The sequence below is a fragment of the Salmo salar genome, chromosome 28 (assembly GCF_965601325.2).
Source record: "Salmo salar chromosome 28, fSalSal1, whole genome shotgun sequence".
In the NCBI taxonomy this organism is placed as follows: domain Eukaryota; kingdom Metazoa; phylum Chordata; class Actinopteri; order Salmoniformes; family Salmonidae; genus Salmo; species Salmo salar.
In genome coordinates, this window is record NC_138318.1 from 30,780,084 (window position 1) to 30,799,541 (window position 19,458).

Consider the following 19,458-nt stretch of genomic DNA (forward strand, 5'->3'; position numbering starts at 1 on the left):
TCTATATCGACATAACCAGAAAGGTTGCTCAGCAAGGAAGAAGCCACTGCTCCAAAACCACCATAAAAAAGCCAGACTACGGTTTGCAACTGCACATGGGGACAAAGATCGTACTTTTCGGAGAAATGTCCTCTGGTCTGATGAAACAAAAATAGAACTGTTTGGCCATAATGACCATGGTTATGTTTGAAGGAAAAAGGGGGAAGCTTGCAAGCCGAAGAACACCATCCCAACCGTGAAGTACGGGGGTGGCAGCATCATGTTGTGGGGGTGCTTTGCTGCAGGAGGGACTGGTGCACTTCACAAAATAGATGGCATCACGAGTAAGGAAAATGATGTGGATATATTGAAGCATCATCTCAAGAAATCAGTCAGGAAGTTAAAGCTTGGTTGCAAATGGGTCTTCCAAATGGACAATGACTGCAAGCATACTTCCAAAGGTGTGGCAAAATGGCAACAAAGTCAAGGTATTGGAGCGGCCATCATAAAGACCTCAATCCTGTAGAAAATGTGGGAGCAGAACTGAAAAAGCGTGTGCGAGCAAGGAGGCCTACAAACCTGACTCAGTTACACCAGCTCCGTCAAGAGGATTGAGCCAAAATTCACTCAACTTACTGTGGGAAGCTTGTGGAAGGCTACCTGAAACATTTGACCCAAGTTAAACAATTTAAAGGCAATGCTATCAAATACTAATTGAGTGTATGTAAACTTCTGACCCACTGGGAATGTGCTGAAAGAAATAAAAGCTGAAATAAATCAATCATTCTCTCTACTATTATTCTGACATTTCACATTCTTAAAATAAAGTGGTGATCCTAACTGACCTAAGACAGGGAATTTTTACTAGGATTAAATGTCAGAAATTGTGAAAAACTGAGTTTAAATGTATTTGTCTAAGGTGTATGTAATCTTCCAACTTCAACTGTATACTCACTAATTAATTCCCAAAAATGTTCCTATAAGTACATTATTGTAGTTACTATAGTACGATACTGTCTGACATTTGGTGGATGAGACATGACTGCCACGTCCAGACAAATGGCCGGAAAATATTAATGAAATCTATGGTGTTTTCTAAACATATTTGATTTATTGTATTGGGGAAAACTCCTTAATAAAATATATATTTGATTATTATTACAATATTTTTTATGAGAACAACCCTCCACCAAGGGATGAAATAGAATGCAAGGGAAAAGGAGAGAGCTCCTTGTGGCTCCCCCTCATGATTTATACAGTAAAGAGCAATTCCGACACCATCTTCTATTGAATTTAAGGCATGAAAGTGGAATTAAATCGTTCTTTCTATCCCCACAGGCGTTATGATGGAAACAGATTCCTGCTTAGATCCCGGGATCCCAGTCAATGGAAAGCGGTTTGGGAACAATTTTGCCATTGGGACCAGGGTGACATTCAGCTGTGATCAAGGCTACACGCTGAGCGACGAGAAACCCATTGTGTGCGAGAGGAACCATCAGTGGAACCACGCACTGCCCAGCTGTGATGGTAGTGTACCCCGATCTAGCACCCTCCAACCCTTCCTTCCTCTCCTTTTCCCTGTTCCTGTCAGGTGCACTGACATGCATTGCAGCACTTACTCAGCTATCACCCCTTCTCCTCACACTCCCCATCCGATTCACAGAGAGAGATGTGGGCGACACAGCGCACTGCTAACCAATCTCTCTGTCTTATCTGGTGGAAAGGGTACGCCTATTTGACAACCCTAAGGAGCGGAGTTCATTGATTCCTGATGAGAGGAAAGGTAACTGGAATATGTACACTTAAGATAACTTTGAGCGGCAGACAACAGAGAGTCAGCGAGTCGGTAGGCAGGTTGGAGATTCAGCAGGAAGACATAATTCCAACCGTTTATCTAAGTTGTTTCCCGCTACTTGGGATAAAAATAACATTGTACAGCATTTTTTTTCTTCCAGTAAATGGAGTCGAGCGTTTGACCATCAGGATTTGGTCGTCCAATATTATCCTCCGGACTACTAGTTTATAAGCTGTGTCTTCTATTCTAGTCTTCTATTTCAGTCTTCTATTCTGTTTTCTATTCTAGTCTTCTATTCTGTTTCCTTCTGAACTTGACCTTCATGATTGACAGTGGTGGCATTTCCGCATCTCATTCAGATATGTAAAACCTTTTCTGCCGTTTTGTCCCTCTTACTCACTCTATCATTTCACAAGGGGGGGGGGTGTAGGCATATACAATGGACAGCATCTTTGCCTAGAACAGGACCTATCTGATTTTTAAATGGGATATAAAGGAATTTCAGGAATAGATACAATGTTTTATATTAGAATGAGAATTGTGAATGGTGAGAAATAATGAATCACAGAACACAGAATGATCACAGAACATAACATTGATCATCCATCATTGGTTTGTTCTTGTAATGTCATTCTTAGAACCCTTCTACTTAGAAGTTGCAGCAGGAATGCACGCTTCACTTCCTGTAGAAATGGTCCACTAGTCCTTCACCCTGAGCACCTGCCTCCTCCCCGCCCACTGCTGCGTTTATGGAGGAAGCAGGAGTTAATCTTTTAAGAGTGGGGCCAGCTTTATGATTATTTTATTTATGACAATGACGGTACTATATGGATTGTTCATGCCCACAATTTGTCTTGTCCATGTCCTTTTGTGATAACTATACCAGAAGTAATTTGTAATGATTTCCAAGGATCCCTCACATTAGGGCAATCAAGTACAAAAAATACATCTTCCCCTCTTCCTTCCAACGGGATGAATCAGACCTCAGTACATATATAGATGCATGTTGGGATACCATGCAATTATGACATTTTTATTTGTCTCGCACTCAAAAGAGCCATCCTCGCTGATTAACTTTCAGTGGTAGCCTTGGGCGAGTATGATAACACACAACATGAGCCCCATTTAATCACCAGCATCTCCATAGCCTACGGAATCGGGTATAATTGCAATTGCCAACTCCATACATTTGTTCATGGGAACCTGTGCTATCTTAGGAATGCCTTTTTTCAGCTATTTTCACAGCATTTAACTGATACTCACACCAATTAAAAATGCTGAGTGACTCAACCTCAAAGACTAGAGGTTGTGGACCTCTGTCTATTCACATACACATTCATGCTACAAATGTCATGCTTCACAAACACGGTAAATACAATTATCCTGTGATACATACACAGAAGTCATAGTAGATTAGCATATTTCCTTTAAGGCATTCCTTTTACTCGTTTTTTCTTTTTTTTCATCTCGTAATTAAGGCAGTGACAAGTTGTTGTTTAGACGACTCTGCCTGACTGTCTCCACTGACAGGGTCTTTCCTGTCAGAATTCTGCCTTGGTTATTAAGTTCCCTTTTGATCTTCCCAGACAGACTCACTATCAGCATACAGTATCCCACGTCTTCATCTTACTCAGCCCTAGCTGGGGAAACTCTGAGGCTTTTCATCTGGGAACATGATGTGTCTATGTCTGTGTTTCACACTGTCATCAGGTTTGTCTCTACAAATAACATGGAGGAGAGACTAAAAGTTTGTTTAGAACATTTACTAAGTCCAAAAGAGATCCTCTTACACCCAGGGATATTTTTTGCAGTCTCTGACCTAGATTCGGGTATCAAACCCACCCGGACTCTTTTTTTTATATGTTGCAATTTCTTTGAGCAATTTTCAGTGATATTGGCATACTAATCAAAAATCTAATGATACAAGCTCATAATCTTTTGCATCTTTATTTATTTAAATGCTGTTATTAATTTTTCAAAACCCCTGATTGTTATGCAAGAAATTGCATTAATTAATCATTAAAGGGCAACTCCGACACTTTTCGTTATCTTCGCAACAAACTAGTGTCTACATACACTACCGTTCAAAAGTTTTGAGTCACTTAGAAATGTCCTTGTTTTTTAAAGAAAAGCAAAAAATTTTGCCCATGAAAATAACATCAAATTGATCAGAAATACAGTGTAGACATTGTTAAATATTGTAAATTACTATTGTAGCTGGAAACGGCAGATTTTTTATGGAATGTCTACATAGGCGTTATCAGCAACCATCACTTCTGTCTTCCAATGGCACGTTGTGTTTAGCTAATCCAAGTTTATCAATTTAAAAGGCTAATTGATAATTATAAACCCTTTTGCAATTATGTTAGCACAGCTGAAAACTGTTGTTCTGATTAAAGAAGCAATAAAACTGGCCTTCTTTAGACTAGTTGAGAATCTGAAGCATCAGCGTTTGTGGGTTCGATTACAGGCTCAAAATGGCTAGAAATAAAGAACGTTCTTCTGAAATTCATCAGTCTATTTGTTGTTCTGAGAAATGAAGGCTATTCCATGTGAGAAATTGCAAAGAAACTGAAGATCTCGTACAATGCTGTGTACTAATCCTTTCACAGAACAGCGCAAACTGGCTCTAACCATAATAGAAAGAGGAGTGGGAGGCCCCGGTGCACAACTGAGCAAGAGGACAAGTACATTAGAGTGTCTAGTTTGAGAAACAGACACCTCACAAGTCCTCAAATGGCAGCTTCATTAAATAGTACCCGCAAAACACCAGTCTCAACGTCAACAGTGAAGAGGCAACTCCGGGATGCTGGCATTCTAGGCAGAGTTGGAAATGAACAGCCATATCTCAGACTGGCCAATAAAAAGAAAAGATTAAGATGGGCAAAAGAACACAGACACTGGACAGAGGAACTCTGCCTAGAAGGCCAGCATCCCGGAGTCATCTCTTCACTGTTGACGTTGAGACTGGTGTTTTGCTTTTCTTTCAAAAACAAGGACATTTCTAAGTGACCCCAAACTTTTGAGTGGTAGTGTATGTGAAAACAGCGGATTTCTAAATTTTGTGAGAAAAAAAAACGTTAAAATGTTATACCCAATGACATCATAAAAGGTTTAAACATTTTAAAAACTGTGATTTTCAAACATGAGATTCTCAGTGACGTGGGGAGCAAGAAAATATCCTCCCTCTGGCTAGAAACACGTTGCAGATTTGAAAACCAACATTTAAAAAAAATTTTATCCTACCCTGTGATATCACAGAGAAGCATTTTTTAGGACCTTTTTATATATTTTTAACCACAGATCATAGAAACGTCCTATGTAGACATATGTAGACACTGGTTTGGTGTTGGAGATAATGAATATGAGATTGAAAAGTAGCGGAGTTGCCCTTTAATAATGGAAATGTTCAGTCCTCAAAGTTCTCAAAATATGGGAGTTCAAAAAACGATGCCTCATTCATGATGTTTCATTTTGTTTCCCTTAGCGTTGTGTGGTGGTTATATCTTTGGTAAAAAAGGAACCATACTCTCCCCTGGGTTCCCTGATTTCTACCCAAACTCATTGAACTGCACATGGACAATAGAGGTGTCTCATGGCAAAGGTAAGCCTCATGAATAGCTGTCTAATGTAAGTACCAACCAATAATTTGTTGCAGCAACTGAGTGAGTAAAATCCGCTGTGACTGGCCCTACAGCACCCCATTTGAATGATGAGTCTCTATATTCTCATTAACATTAAGCCCCAGCCCTCCCTTAGGGCTGGTGTGACGTGGAGACAGGGTTTTTGATGTGTGACTTAGGGAGGCCTAATCTTATCTGAAACTCTCCAGGAGTGCAGCTGCTCTTCCATACGTTCCACCTGGAGGACTCCCATGATTACCTGCTCATCACAGAGGATGGCAGCTTCACGGAACCCGTGGCCAGGCTCACTGGCTCTGTCCTGCCCCCCTCCATCAAGGCCGGCCTGTTTGGAAACTTTAGCGCCCAACTCCGCTTTGTCTCCGACTTCTCCATGTCCTATGAAGGTTTCAACATGTCCTTCTCAGGTGGGTGTCACGTATTGTGTATAAAGGGTGATCAGTTGTTGCGGATAGATTTTAAGAGTTCCTTTCATGTAGTTTCAAAGATATGAGGTCACTGCAGTGATTAACATTGGTGTAAAGTACTTAAGTAAAAAATACTTTAAAGTACTACTTGAGTTTTTTTTGTTGGGGTAACTGTACTTTACTTTATTATTTATATTTTTGACTACTTTTACTTTACTACATTCCTTAAGAAAATATTGCATTTTTTACTCCATACATTTTCCCTGACACCCAAAAGTACTTGTTACATTTGGAATGCTTAGCAGGACTGCACTTTCATGCACTTATCAACAGAACATCCCTGGTCATCCCTTCAGCCTCTGATCTGGCGGACTCACTAAACACAGATGCTTCATTTGTAAATGATGTTGGAATGTTGGTGCTGTCTGGTTTGCTTAATATAAAGAATTTGAAATGATTTATACTTTTACTTTTGATACTTCAGTATATTTTAGTAATTCCATTTACTTTTGATACTTAAGTATATTTTAAACCAAATACTTTTAGACATTTACTCAAGTAGAATTTTACTGGGTGACTTTCACTTTTGTCATTTTCTATTAAGTTATCTTTACTTTTACTCAAGTATGACAATTGGGTACTTTTTCCACCACTGGTGATTAGAACACTGTTTTTGATGAAAAATGGATCGAGAACCCCGCCGACTATTAAGTCAATGTGAAGCAGTAACATTTGAGACGTCAGTAGATCAAATACTGAAATAGTTTGTATTTATTTATAGTGCAGGTGATGGAGAAGAGTTGTATCTACAAAGATATACAAACTTCAAACATGACAAAAATACTTAAAGGCGGTGTTTTGTTTCATATGTGTACAACAGCTGATGAAACTAACACTGTAAAAGTGTAATAAAAATGTGATCAGTGTTATTTTTGATAGTTGCTGGTTGGAAATACAATCTACACATGACCTTCTAAACAGCAGGTTTTGCATGGGTGGAGTTTTGGCTTGCCTGGTGACATCATCGGGTGGTATAAGTGAATCGACCAATAATAATAAGATTTCTGAACCTCTTTGCCAATGACAGATAGTTTTCAGGTTACAGTGCATTCGGAAAGTATTCAGATCCCTTGACTTTTTCCACATTTTGTTATGTTACAGCCTTATTCTAAAATGGATTAAATAGTTTTTTCCCCTCATCAATCTACACGCAAAACCCCATAATGACAAAGCAAAAACAGTTTATTTTTTTATTTTTTTGGTAAATGTATTAGGAAAAAAAAACGGAAATATTACATTTACATAAGTATTCAGACCCTTTACTCAGTACTTTGTTGAAGTACCTTTGGCAGTGATTACAACTTTGAGTGTTCTTGGGTATGACGCTACAAGCTTGGCACACCTGTATTTGTTTCTCCCATTCTTCTCTGCAGATCCTTTCAAGCTCTGTGAGGTTGGATAGGGAGCGTCGCTGCACAGCTATTTTCAGGTCTCTCTGGAGATTTTGATCAGGTTCAAGTCCAGGTTCTGGCTGGGCCACTCATGCACATTCAGAGACTTGTCCCGAAGCCACTCCTGCGTCCTGAGGTACTGAGCGCTCTGGAGCAGGTTTTCATCAAGGATCTCTCTGTTCTTTTCTCTGTTCATCTTTCCCTCAATCCTGACTAGTCTCCCTGTCCTTGCTGCTGAAAAACATCCCCACAGCATGATGCTGCCACCACCATGCTTCACTGTAGGGATGGTGCAAGGTTTCCTCCAGACGTGACGCTTGGCACTCAGTCCAAAGAGTTGACTCTTGGTTCCATCAGACCAGAGAATCTTGTTTCTCATGGTCTGAGAGTCATGTGCCTTTTACTGAGGAGTCGCTTTGGTCTAGCCACTCTACCATAAAGGCCTGATTGGTAGAGTGCTGCAGAGATGGTTGTCCTTCTGGAAGGTTCTCCCATCTCCACAGAGGACCTCTGGAGCTCTGTCAGAGTGACCATCGGGTTCTTAGTCACCTCCCTGACCAAGGCCCTTCTCCCCTGATTACTCAGTTTGGCTTTGTGGCCAGCTCTAGGTAGTCTTGGTGGTTCCAAACTTCTTCCATTTAAGAATGATGGAGGCCACTGCGTTCTTGGGGTCCTTCAATGCTGCAGAATTGTTTTGGTACCCTTCCTCAGATCTGTGCCTCGACACAATTGTGTCTCAGAGCTCTACAGACAATTCCTTCGACCTCATGGCTTGGTTTTTGCTCTGACATGCACTGACATGCACTGTCAACTGTGGGACTTTATATAGACAGGATTGTGCCTTTCCAAATCATGTCCTGTCAATTCAATTTACCGCAGGTGACTCCAATCAAGTTTTAGAAACATCTCAAGGATGATCAATGGAAACAGGATGCACCTGAACTCAATTTCGAGTCTCATAGCAAAGGGTCTGAATACTTATGTAAATACGTTTTTATATATATATATATATACATTTTCAATGTAAATGTAAATACCTATTTTCGCTTCGTCATTATGGGGTATTGTGTGTAGAATGATGAGGAAATAAATTAATTTAATACATTTTAGAATAAGGCTGTAATATAACAAAATGTGGAAAAAGGGGAAGGGTCTGAATACTTTCTGAATGCACTGTATTGTAAATATCCCTCCCATTAGTCTCCTCCATTCATGGATTGATCCACTCTGTGGTTAATGCATTGCTTTTGCGCCCTTCCCCTCCCCACTCAGACCACTCCTAGACAGTCCTAGCAAATGTCTTACTTGAGAAATTGTGTCGTTTTCTGGTAAAATACTTTTTTTTTTTTTTACCATTTTAATGGAAAACTATCACAGTAAGTTACTTAACTGTTACCCAGAAACTATTTGATATTGAGATAAAAATGGCTGCATTGGGCCTTCAAACTTGGTTGCAAAATAATAAACTTGCTCTGCCAATAATATAACAACCCGACTCGAGTACAAAGACAAAAGCACTTCAAACACAGGGCAAAATGCCCATAAACATCTGAGTATGGCAGAGCTATAGTAACAGCATGTTACCTAGACAAACAGCCCTGCATGAGGATTAGGGAATCCTAAATAATAACCCCATTACCAGGGATAAATCATTTATACCTTTACACAGGTAAATTCTCACAGAACAATGATAACACACTTTAAATTTATTGCAATTACCCAATGAACATTCCAGTGGTCAATACTTACATTTACATTTACATTACATTTAAGTCATTTAGCAGACGCTCTTATCCAGAGCGACTTACAAAATGGTGCATTCACCTTATGATATCCAGTGGAACAACCACTTTACAATAGTGCATCTAAATCTTTTAAGGGGGGGGGGGGGGGGGGGGTAGAAGGATTACTTTATCCTATCCTAGGTATTCCTTAAAGAGGTGGGGTTTCAGGTGTCTCCGGAAGGTGGTGATTGACTCAGCTGTCCTGGCGTCGTGAGGGAGCTTGTTACACCATTGGGGTGCCAGAGCAGCGAACAGTTTTGACTGGGCTGAGCGGGAACTGTGCTTCCTCAGAGGTAGGGGGGCCAGCAGGCCAGTGGTGGATGAACGCAGTGCCCTTGTTTGGGTGTAGGGCCTGATCAGAGCCTGAAGGTATGGAGGTGCCGTTCCCTTCACAGCTCCGTAGGCAATCACCATGGTCTTGTAGCGGATGCGAGCTTCAACTGGAAGCCAGTGGAGAGAGCGGAGGAGCGGGGTGACGTGAGAGAACTTGGGAAGGTTGAACACCAGACGGGCTGCGGCGTTCTGGATGAGTTGTAGGGGTTTAATGGCACAGGCAGGGAGCCCAGCCAACAGCGAGTTGCAGTAATCCAGACGGGAGATGACAAGTGCCTGGATTAGGACCTGCGCCGCTTCCTGTGTGAGGCAGGGTCGTACTCTGCGAATGTTGTAGAGCATGAACCTACAGGATCGGGTCACCGCCTTGATGTTAGTGGAGAACGACAGGGTGTTGTCCAGGATCACGCCAAGGTTCTTAGCACTCTGGGAGGAGGACACAAGGGAGTTGTCAACCGTGATGGCAAGATCATGGAACGGGCACTTTACTTAACTTTACTTAACACGTTTATGAAAAAAAATACATTATTAGCATAAACATGAACATTTCCAATAAACAATGACAACACCTCAGAGAAACGGGAAAAACCTAATAATGAGAGGCGTGCCTAACGCCTCGATCACACCGACAGCATCTTTACACATAATGTTACGCAGCATCATCTGGGTACTGTATGTGTGTAACAAAAGTTCAACATTCACCTTCTGCTACCATTTCTGTCAAGTCGTCTACACATCCAGTTTGATAAATCCAACATATACATCACGTAGAACGTACTGCAACTGCCTCTGCAAGGCAATGCTGCAAGGCAAATGCAGTGTTCCATTGGAAATTAATGTACTTCTGGTGTACCAAAATGCAATGATGCTGTCGGTGTGATCGAAGCGTAAAGCTGTGGTCTTCACCGGTGAGCTCAAAGTAGGAGCCAGTTCACATTGGTGGTGAGTAGAGAACAGGACAGGTTGGCTTTTACCAAACAGAGGTAATACTAACATTTCAAAAGAAATAATTCAAATTATTACTAGTGATGGGAAACCGAGGCTTTCTGAAGGCTCCGTAGTTTCCCCAAATTGTGCTGAAAAACAGTTCATTACTCGGAGCTTCGTTTTCTGTTATCGCAATACTCATTAGTGACATCTGCTGGTCAGCAATAAATAGCAGTGTGTGAACATCAGATAGATGTTTATTTCTCCAGTGTTTTCATCATAATTCTATGGCGCAGCAGTAAATCGTTAATTTCAGTAGCCTATAAACAGTTGGAGAGTCAGGTTCACATCATGCTTCCATTTTTTGCCTTCATGTTTACTATTTTTCAAAAACTGGCATTATTTTGGATGTTCAACAAAATTAAACAAATGATTTGAACAACAGTGCAGAAAGTGTGGTTTCACATAAAACCATTTTCAAAACAGTGTGCCTTCAACGGAATTCGACCTCATACCCTTACGTCCCTGAATGTTCCATAGTTCCCTACTCTACCTTCTAAACTACCGGTCAAGTGAAACTGTGCAAAATCCTAGCTATATACACTGCTCAAAAAAATAAAGGGAACACTAAAATAACACATCCTAGATCTGAATGAATGAAATAATCTTATTAAATACTTTTATCTTCACATAGTTCAATGTGCTGACAACAAAATCACACAAAAATAATCAATGGAAATCCAATTTATCAACCCATGGAGGTCTGGATTTGGAGTCACACTCAAAATTAAAGTGGAAAACCACACTACAGGCTGATCCAACTTTGATGTAATGTCCATAAAACAAGTCAAAATGAGGCTCAGTAGTGTGTGTGGCCTCCACGTGCCTGTATGACCTCCCTACAATGCCTGGGCATGCTCCTGATGAGGTGGCGGAGGGTCTCCTGAGGGATCTCCTCCCAGACCTGGACTAAAGCATCCGCCAACTCCTGGACAGTCTGTGGTGCAACGTGGCGTTGGTGGATGGAGCGAGACATGATGTCCCAGATGTGCTCAATTGGATTCAGGTCTGGGGAACGGGCGGGCCAGTCCATAGCATCAATGCCTTCCTCTTGCAGGAACTGCTGACACACTCCAGCCACATGAGGTCTAGCATTGTCTTGCATTAGGAGGAACCCAGGGCCAACCGCACCAGCAATATGGTCTCACAAGGGGTCTGAGGATCTCATCTCGGTACCTAGTGGCAGTCAGGCTACCTCTGGCGAGCACATAGAGGGCTGTGCGGCCCCCCAAAGAAATGCCACCCCACACCATGACTGACCCACCGCCAAACCGTTCATGCTGGAGGATGTTGCAGGCAGCAGAACGTTCTCCACGGTGTCTCCAGACTCTATCACGTCTGTCACGTGCTCAGTGTGAACCTGCTTTCATCTGTGAAGAGCACAGGGCGCTTGTGGCGAATTTGCCAATCTTGGTGTTCTCTGGCAAATGCCAAACGTCCTGCACGGTGTTGGGCTGTAAGCACAACCCCCACCTGTGGACGTCGGGCCCTCATACCAACCTCATGGAGTCTGTTTCTGACCGTTTGAGCAGACACATGCACATTTGTGGCCTGATGGAGGTCATTTTGCAGGGCTCTGGCAGTGCGGGAACTGGAACTGAGAAGTGGTCTGTGGTCCCCACCTGCAGAATCACTCCTTTATTGGGGGTGTCTTGCTAATTGCCTATAGTTTCCACCTGTTGTCTATTCCATTTGCACAACAGCATGTGAAATTTATTGTCAATCAGTGTTGCTTCCTAAGTGGACAGTTTGATTTCACAGAAGTTTGATTGACTTGGAGTTACATTGTGTTGTTTAAGTTTTCCCTTTATTTTTTTGAGCAGTATATATTTGTAAGTATGATGGTCAGTAGAAGTTAGTGTTTGAAATCTGCTTGGACTCAAAGAAAGGACCAGAACCAAGGCTAAATCAGTGGGATCTCGCATTTTGCAACACACGATTTGAAAAAGCATGTGATAAAACGAAGCATTGGACATCATTGATGACGTACTTCTGCGGAAGCGTTACAAAACGCAGCAGTGTGTATATCTACAACCAGTTAGCAATTTTAACATTTCAGAGATTCCTAGTTCCTTCTTGCATGTGAACTCAGCAGAAGTTAGCTGCTTAGGCCACAATCACAATGTTTTGCATTTTGGTACACCAGAAGTACATTCATTTCCAATGAAACACTGCGTTTGCCTTGCTGAGCGTTCTGATGCTTGCGCACCATTTTGCTTAAAACACTGTAGATGAGATTGAGGCATCAGCAATTTCGATACATGCTTTGAAGCTCCGGAATCAAACAAGACCCTTGTACTGACCAGACTTTGATTACAAAACACACGCAGCAGTATTTGAAGGGACAAAGGATAGCATGGTTAGCAAGCAATGTTCATGCTAGCTGAGCATTCTCAGCTCCACCATATGTAATTGTAATGGTAATTGTGTCGATTAGTTTTGGCGGAGTGACATCAGACGATACTTGTAAAAATTTCCATTCTTTAAATCGTACCTATGTTTGTCCTGTGTAAAGTCGTTATTTTCTTTGGGTGCTGCAATCCGTAGTTTTGGTAAAAACGTCATTCAATGTGACTAAATGAATCCACTGTTTTCCAATAAAGTTAGTGACTTCAAACATGCACTACTTTAAGAACTATCAATTATGTCATGCTTACTTTATACCTGTGCTTCTCTTGATTGTTGTCAGTGGGAGTTGGCATCCATAGTTTTTGATTTAAAAAAAAGTACCTTTATGCATCCCCTGACAAAACTAGTAAATATTCCGTGCAATGACGGGTTGCTCCTTATCTGTTATCTGCTCCCTTGGCGGAGGTCGCTTAAAATGTTATTTTAATCCCAAAATATGGATCGCAGCACCCAAAGAAAATAACGCCTTAACACAGGACAAACATAGGTAGGCTACAAGGTATTCATTTAAGACTCTTATGACTCAATGAAGTTGGAGGTATACTCCGCCAAAACTCATCACCACTGACTTCTTAGCTATGCTAGTACCAAACAATTAGTATGTTTGTGTGGGGAGAGGCCCAACACGTCTTGATAACGCAACTGCATATCATCACACATTGTACTTTTCTAAAAACCTCTTAAGGATCGGACCCTTTTTAAAATTTTCGGCCAAAATAACATACCCAAATCTAGCTGCCTGTACTGTAGCTCAGGACTTGAAGCAAGAATATACATATTCTTGATACCATTTGAAAGGAAACACTTTGAAGTTTGTGTAAATGTGAAATTAATGTAGGAGAATATAACACATTAGATCTGGTAAAAGATAATACAAAGAAAAAAACATGCTTTTTTTTCCTTCATCTTTGAAATGCAAGCGAAAGGTCACAATGTATTATTCTAGGTTAGGCGCAATTTCGATTTTGGCCACTAGATGGTATCAGTGTATGAGCAAAGTTTTACACTGATCCAATGAACCATTGCATTTCTGTTCAAAATGTTGTATCAAGTCTGCCCAAATGTGCCTAATTGGTTTATTGATACATTTTCAAGTTCATAACTGTGTACTCTCCTTAAACAATAGCATGGTATTCTTTCACTGTGATAACTACTGTAAATTGGACAGTGCAGTTAGATTAACAAGAATTTAAGCTTTCTGCCTATATCAGATATGTCCTGAGTAATGTTCTTGTTACTTACTGTAAAACTTCATGCTAAGCACATTAGACTACGATATCTCAACTGTCCCGCGGGGGGGACCGATCCTGTAGAGCAGGTATTCCCAAACTGGGAATATGCCAAATAAAAATGTGATAATTCTTTTTATTTTTTTTACTAGAATAATAATATTTATAAAAATATAAACATTTTCAAACAATCCATTTAGATTTTCCAACGGGGCTATACATTTGGGTGAGGTTTTTTTCTCACCTGAGTAGCCTCGTTTCACTGCCAAAAATAAAAATAAACCATCTAATGTTCAGCAAAATAACAACACAATGTCAAATACAGGTAGCCTAGCCAAATAATTAACATCTAATCATATTAACCATTACTCTCTCGCGGGAATCCCACTAACGGTCCGTATGTAGCCAAACGTAGCTGTTGCTCATTCTGTTTGCTTGAAAATGGATAAAGGGTAAAAAAAAAGTAAGGCCCGCGTCCATAGAGACACATACCAGTAGTACTGCTACTACCAGCAGTACTACCTGCACCTGTCGACGACACAAGTTCTTCTGCTTCCACGAGTACATCCAATGCTAGCATCAGTAATTCTACATTTGTTGTTAGCACAGCTAGCATGGACACTAACAGTTGTGAATCTTATGCAGCCAAAGAGCTACTGCCCGCTTACCCGGGAAAGCACCGAAGAACAGACCGGGACGTTGGACCATCGAAGAGGTGCAAATATGATGAGAACTACATTGATTTGGGGTTCACTTATATTGGGAGTAGTGCCTTTCCTTAGCCACAGTGTGTTATAAGATGTGCAAAAGTAATATCTCACAACTCGATGAAACCTTCACTCTTGCGCAAACATTTAGAAACAAAACATGCCAATTTGAAAAATAAGCCACGGGAGTTTTTTGAGCGAGAATTAAGACAACTTTCGAGTAGTAAGACATGTATAAAAGCAGCAGATACCATTAATAAGAAGGGGCTAGAAGTTTCTTATATGGTGAGCTACCGAGTGGCTAGCACAGGCAAGCCTCATACTATTGTGGAGGACTTAATTCTTCCTGCTGCCGCCGATATGGCTGGGACAATACTAGGGGAAAAGGCCAAAAAAACTATACAGACAATGCCTTCATCAAACAATACTGTTTCATGAAGCATCAGTGACATGGCAGGAGATGTTTTGAAACAATTACTGCTTTGCATACAAGCCGGTGAATTCTATGCGTTACAGCTGGATGAGTCAACAGACGTGGCGGGCACAGCTCCTGCTATATGTCTTTTAAGTTTATGGGGGGTCAATTAAGGAAGACATCCTCTTCTGCAAACCACTGGAAACAAGGACAACAGGAGAGGATATTTTTTAAGTACTGGACAGCTTTGTGACATCAAATTAACTTTGGTGGTCAGGATGTGTTGTCATCTCTACTGATGGCGCAAAAGCCATGACAGGGAGACATAGTGGAGTGGTAATGCGCGTGCAAGCAGTTGCTCCCGATGCCACTTGGGTACACTGCAGCATCCCCTGAGAGGCTCTGCTGCCAGGGGAATACCTGACAGCTTGAAAGACGTTTTGGACACTACAGTGAAAATTGTTAACTTTGTTAAAGCAAGGCCCCTGAACTCTTGTGTATTTTCTGCACTATGCAATGATATGGGCAGCGACCATACAGAAGTGTGCTGGTTATCAAGGGGCCATAATTTTCACTTGTCTGACCGCTTGCATGATGATGAGTTTCTCACACGACTGGCCTATCTGGGTGATGTTTTTTCTCGCCTGAATGATCTGAATCTAGGATTGCAGGGACTCTCCGCAACTATATTCAATGTGCGGGACAAAATTGAGGCTATGATTAAGAAGTTGGAGCTCTTCTCTATCTGCATTAACAAGGACTATCCTCCATGCCTTGCCTCCAGTCCACTTACCAATATCTGTATAAGAGAGCCTCATCGAAATTGCGACAAGCGGTTCTATGAAAATTGAATTTAATCAGAGGCCACTGCCAGATTTCTGGATTGGGCTGCGCTCAGAGTATCATGCCTTGGCAAATTGCGCTGTTAAGACACTGATGCCCTTTGCAACCACGTACCTATGTGAGAGTGGATTCTCGGCCCTCACTAGCATGAAAACTAAATACAGGCACAGACTGTGGGTGGACTGAGACTGAGACTCTCCAATTCAACCCAACATTGCAGAGTTATGTTCATTCTTTCAAGCACACCCTTCTCATTAACCTGTGGTGAGTTATTCACCATTTTTGATGAACAAATAAAGTATTATATGTAAGATGGCTAAATAAAGAGCAAAATTATTGATTGTTATTATATTATTATTTGTGCCCTGGTCCTATAAGAGTTCTTTGTCACTTCCCACGAGCCGGGTTGTGACAAGAACTCACACTTATTCTTATGTTTAATAAATGTATCGTATAGTTTGTGTGTGGCAGGCTTACAATGATGGCAAAATCTACTTTTGAGAGTGCGCTGACCCTGGTGCTAGAGGGGATACGCAGCTGGAGGTTGAATGTTTGAAGGGGTATAGGACTATTAAAAAGTTTGGGAACCACTGCTGTAGAGGTTACAAGGCACACACATCATGGGCCATATATGAAAAAATGTATTTCAAAATTTAAAAAAACTAAATGATACTACAATCAAATTATAGTAAATCTGCATTTTAGTACTAATGTGGATTTTATTTAGATACTGTTTTTTTTAGCAAAAAGAAGTCTGTTTTGGTACATTTGTTTTCCAGATAACATTATTTAAATGAAGTTGACATTTTGCTTTGATTGCTGCTTTTTTCCAATAGTTTCTTCTTTGGGTCAAAATGACCCCCGTTAAAATATGTTAGCAGTTTGAGGGTTAGGAAACATGTTGGTGTATTCCACAGAGTACAGCCTAGAGCCTTGTGAAGATCCAGGAGTGCCAGCCTACAGTCGGCGAGTTGGGTTCCAGTTTGGGGTGGGGGACTCGCTCATTTTTTCCTGCTTCCCGGGTTATCGTTTGGAGGGGGACCACAAGATCACCTGCCTGGGGGGAGGCCGGAGGGTCTGGAGTGGAGCCCTGCCAAGGTGTGTGGGTAGGTGGACACATGCTTTCATTTCATTTGGACAAACTGAGAATACTTGTACTTTGAAATAACTTGTACTGTACTTTGCCAACGGCAGGAGAAGGAGCTATACTGAGCATACAGTATAATGCAAGTACATGAGCTAGTTTCTAATGATTGATTTACCTACATATTTACCTACATTTCTGAATATTGTCAAATGGTTAACTTACAATCTCAAGAATATTACTCAACTGCTTCCTATTATCAGTTAAGCATGCTTTTATAAGCAGAGCATGAAACCAGGGCAGAGTTAGAAACCACAAATGATCTGGCTGTCATTTTGTCATCCCCTACAAAGAGCCATGTGTTTTCTCATAAAAAGTTCAGTAGAGAAAATTAGGCAATAACCCCACGAGAACTGAACTAGAGTTTAAGCTCACATGGCTCAAGGTCTACAGGCAGAATTTTCTTTTATACCTGAGGTACAACATCAGAATATTAACTACAAGGACATCCAGTCCCAGCACAGCCCAGAGCCTTGGTGACCAACACACACTTAATGCAGAGAGCTGTTCATTAATTCATATTCCCCTCAAGTTTCTGTTGTGGAGATTCATCAAAATTCCAGCAGGGGAAACATCTGATTGGCCCATCAGTGGATAACAGGTCGCAGCTGCTGAAGTATTCTGGGTTCAACCTGCTGAACATTTGTGGTGACCTCTTCTCTTAGGGTTAAACGGCTCCTTTAATGCCCCTATTCAGATTCATAACAGACAGATATGACTTCTCTCACAGGTCTTTTCTCTCTCTCTCTCTCTCTCTCTCTCTCTCTCTCTCTCTCTCTCTCTCTCTCTCTCTCTCTCTCTCTCTCTCTCTCTCTCTCTCGTTGTTTGGAATGAGCAGCGTCTAGTGTGTAGGGAAATATAACAGTTCTCTAAAGATAATCAAGACATTTCTTTCTGACTTTAAACCCAGATTGCCATGAAATGTCTTAATATCATATTCTCTCTCTCTCTCTTGCTTATTTTCTCTCTCACTCTCTCGCTCTCACTTTCTCTCGCTCTGCCTAGCTGAATGTGGAGCCACTACCGTTGGGAGCGAGGGGGTTCTGCTATCACCCAATTACCCATCCAATTATGACAATAACCATGAGTGCATTTACCGCATTGAGACGGAGGCAGGGAAGGGCATCCGTGTCACGGCCACTAACTTCCTGCTCCACGAGGGGGATTACCTCAAGGTGAGTCTCACATCACTCATACACAACACTGGATATTTACTCTGTAGATGTTACATATCAATACATCCCCACGCATAATCTTCTCACTGCAAGGTGTGCAAATAGTTAATAAAGGCCTCAATGTGAGACTTTTTCACTGCAGCATCAACTTTTTGAATGCAGTTATGGTCCAATGTAACCCGTAAGAGACCAGAGGTAGTGACTCAGTCAAATCATGAATTATTAATGCCTTCATTAAAATTACATGATGCCAGAGCTTGAGGCATAGAGAGGCCAATGAGAAAATGTGTATCAAATCTTACAGTAGTGCATAACAACATATAACTGGTTATAAAGTGGCGGAATTGTCCTTTAAAATTCTGTTCAATCTCTTTAAACAGAAAATCGAATCAAATTTTATTGGTCACATGCGCTGAATACAACAGGTGTAGACTTTACAGTGAAATGCTTGCTTACGAGCCCATTCTCAGCAATGCAGAGTTTAAAAAAAGTAAGAAACATTTTCTCAATAAAAAGGAAATAGTAACACAATAAAATAAGGAGACTATATACAAGGAGTTCCGTTACCAAGTCAATGTGCAGGGGTACGAGGTAATTGAGGTAATACAGTACATGTGGGTAGGGGTAAAAGTGACCCCTAGGCAATCAGGATATATAATAAACAGTAGCAGCAGTGTGTGTGTGTGTGTGTGTGTGTGTGTGTGTGTGTGTGTGTGTGTGTGTGTGTGTGTGTGTGTGTGTGTGTGTGTGTGTGTGTGTGTGTGGTGTCAATATGCTTGTGTGTGAGCGTATGTATTGTGTGTGTATGTTGGAGTGTCAGTGTACAGTAGTATGTGTGAGTGTGTGGGTAGAGTCTAGTGAGTGTGCATAGAGCAGGTGCAGGAGAGTCAGTGCAAAACAATTAAGATAAATAAAGAAATAATAAAGGGTGTCAATGTAAATAGTCAGGGTAGCCATTTTGTTAACTGTTCAGCAGCCTTATGGCTTGGGGGTAAAAGCTGTTCAGGTGCCTTTTGGTCCCAGACTTGGCGCTTAGGTACCCCTTGCCGTGCGGTAGCAGAGAGAACAGTCTATGACTTGGGTGGCTGGAGTCTTTGACAATTTTTAAGGTCTTCCTCTGACATCGCCTGGTATACAGGTCCTGGATGGCAGTGATGTA

The 19,458-nt window shown here is 41.3% G+C and overlaps 1 protein-coding gene across 1 annotated transcript in view; it reads left to right on the forward strand.

Moving 5' to 3' along the window:
- LOC106589815 (CUB and sushi domain-containing protein 1) overlaps positions 1-19,458 on the forward strand; it is a 406,652-nt gene that overhangs the window by 215,343 nt on the left and 171,851 nt on the right. The window contains exons 18-22 of the mRNA XM_082970365.1: positions 1,318-1,506; positions 5,262-5,378; positions 5,607-5,822; positions 16,898-17,086; positions 18,130-18,299. Coding sequence (XP_082826491.1) covers positions 1,318-1,506; positions 5,262-5,378; positions 5,607-5,822; positions 16,898-17,086; positions 18,130-18,299 — 881 coding nt within the window. The remainder of the gene's footprint in view (positions 1-1,317; positions 1,507-5,261; positions 5,379-5,606; positions 5,823-16,897; positions 17,087-18,129; positions 18,300-19,458) is intronic.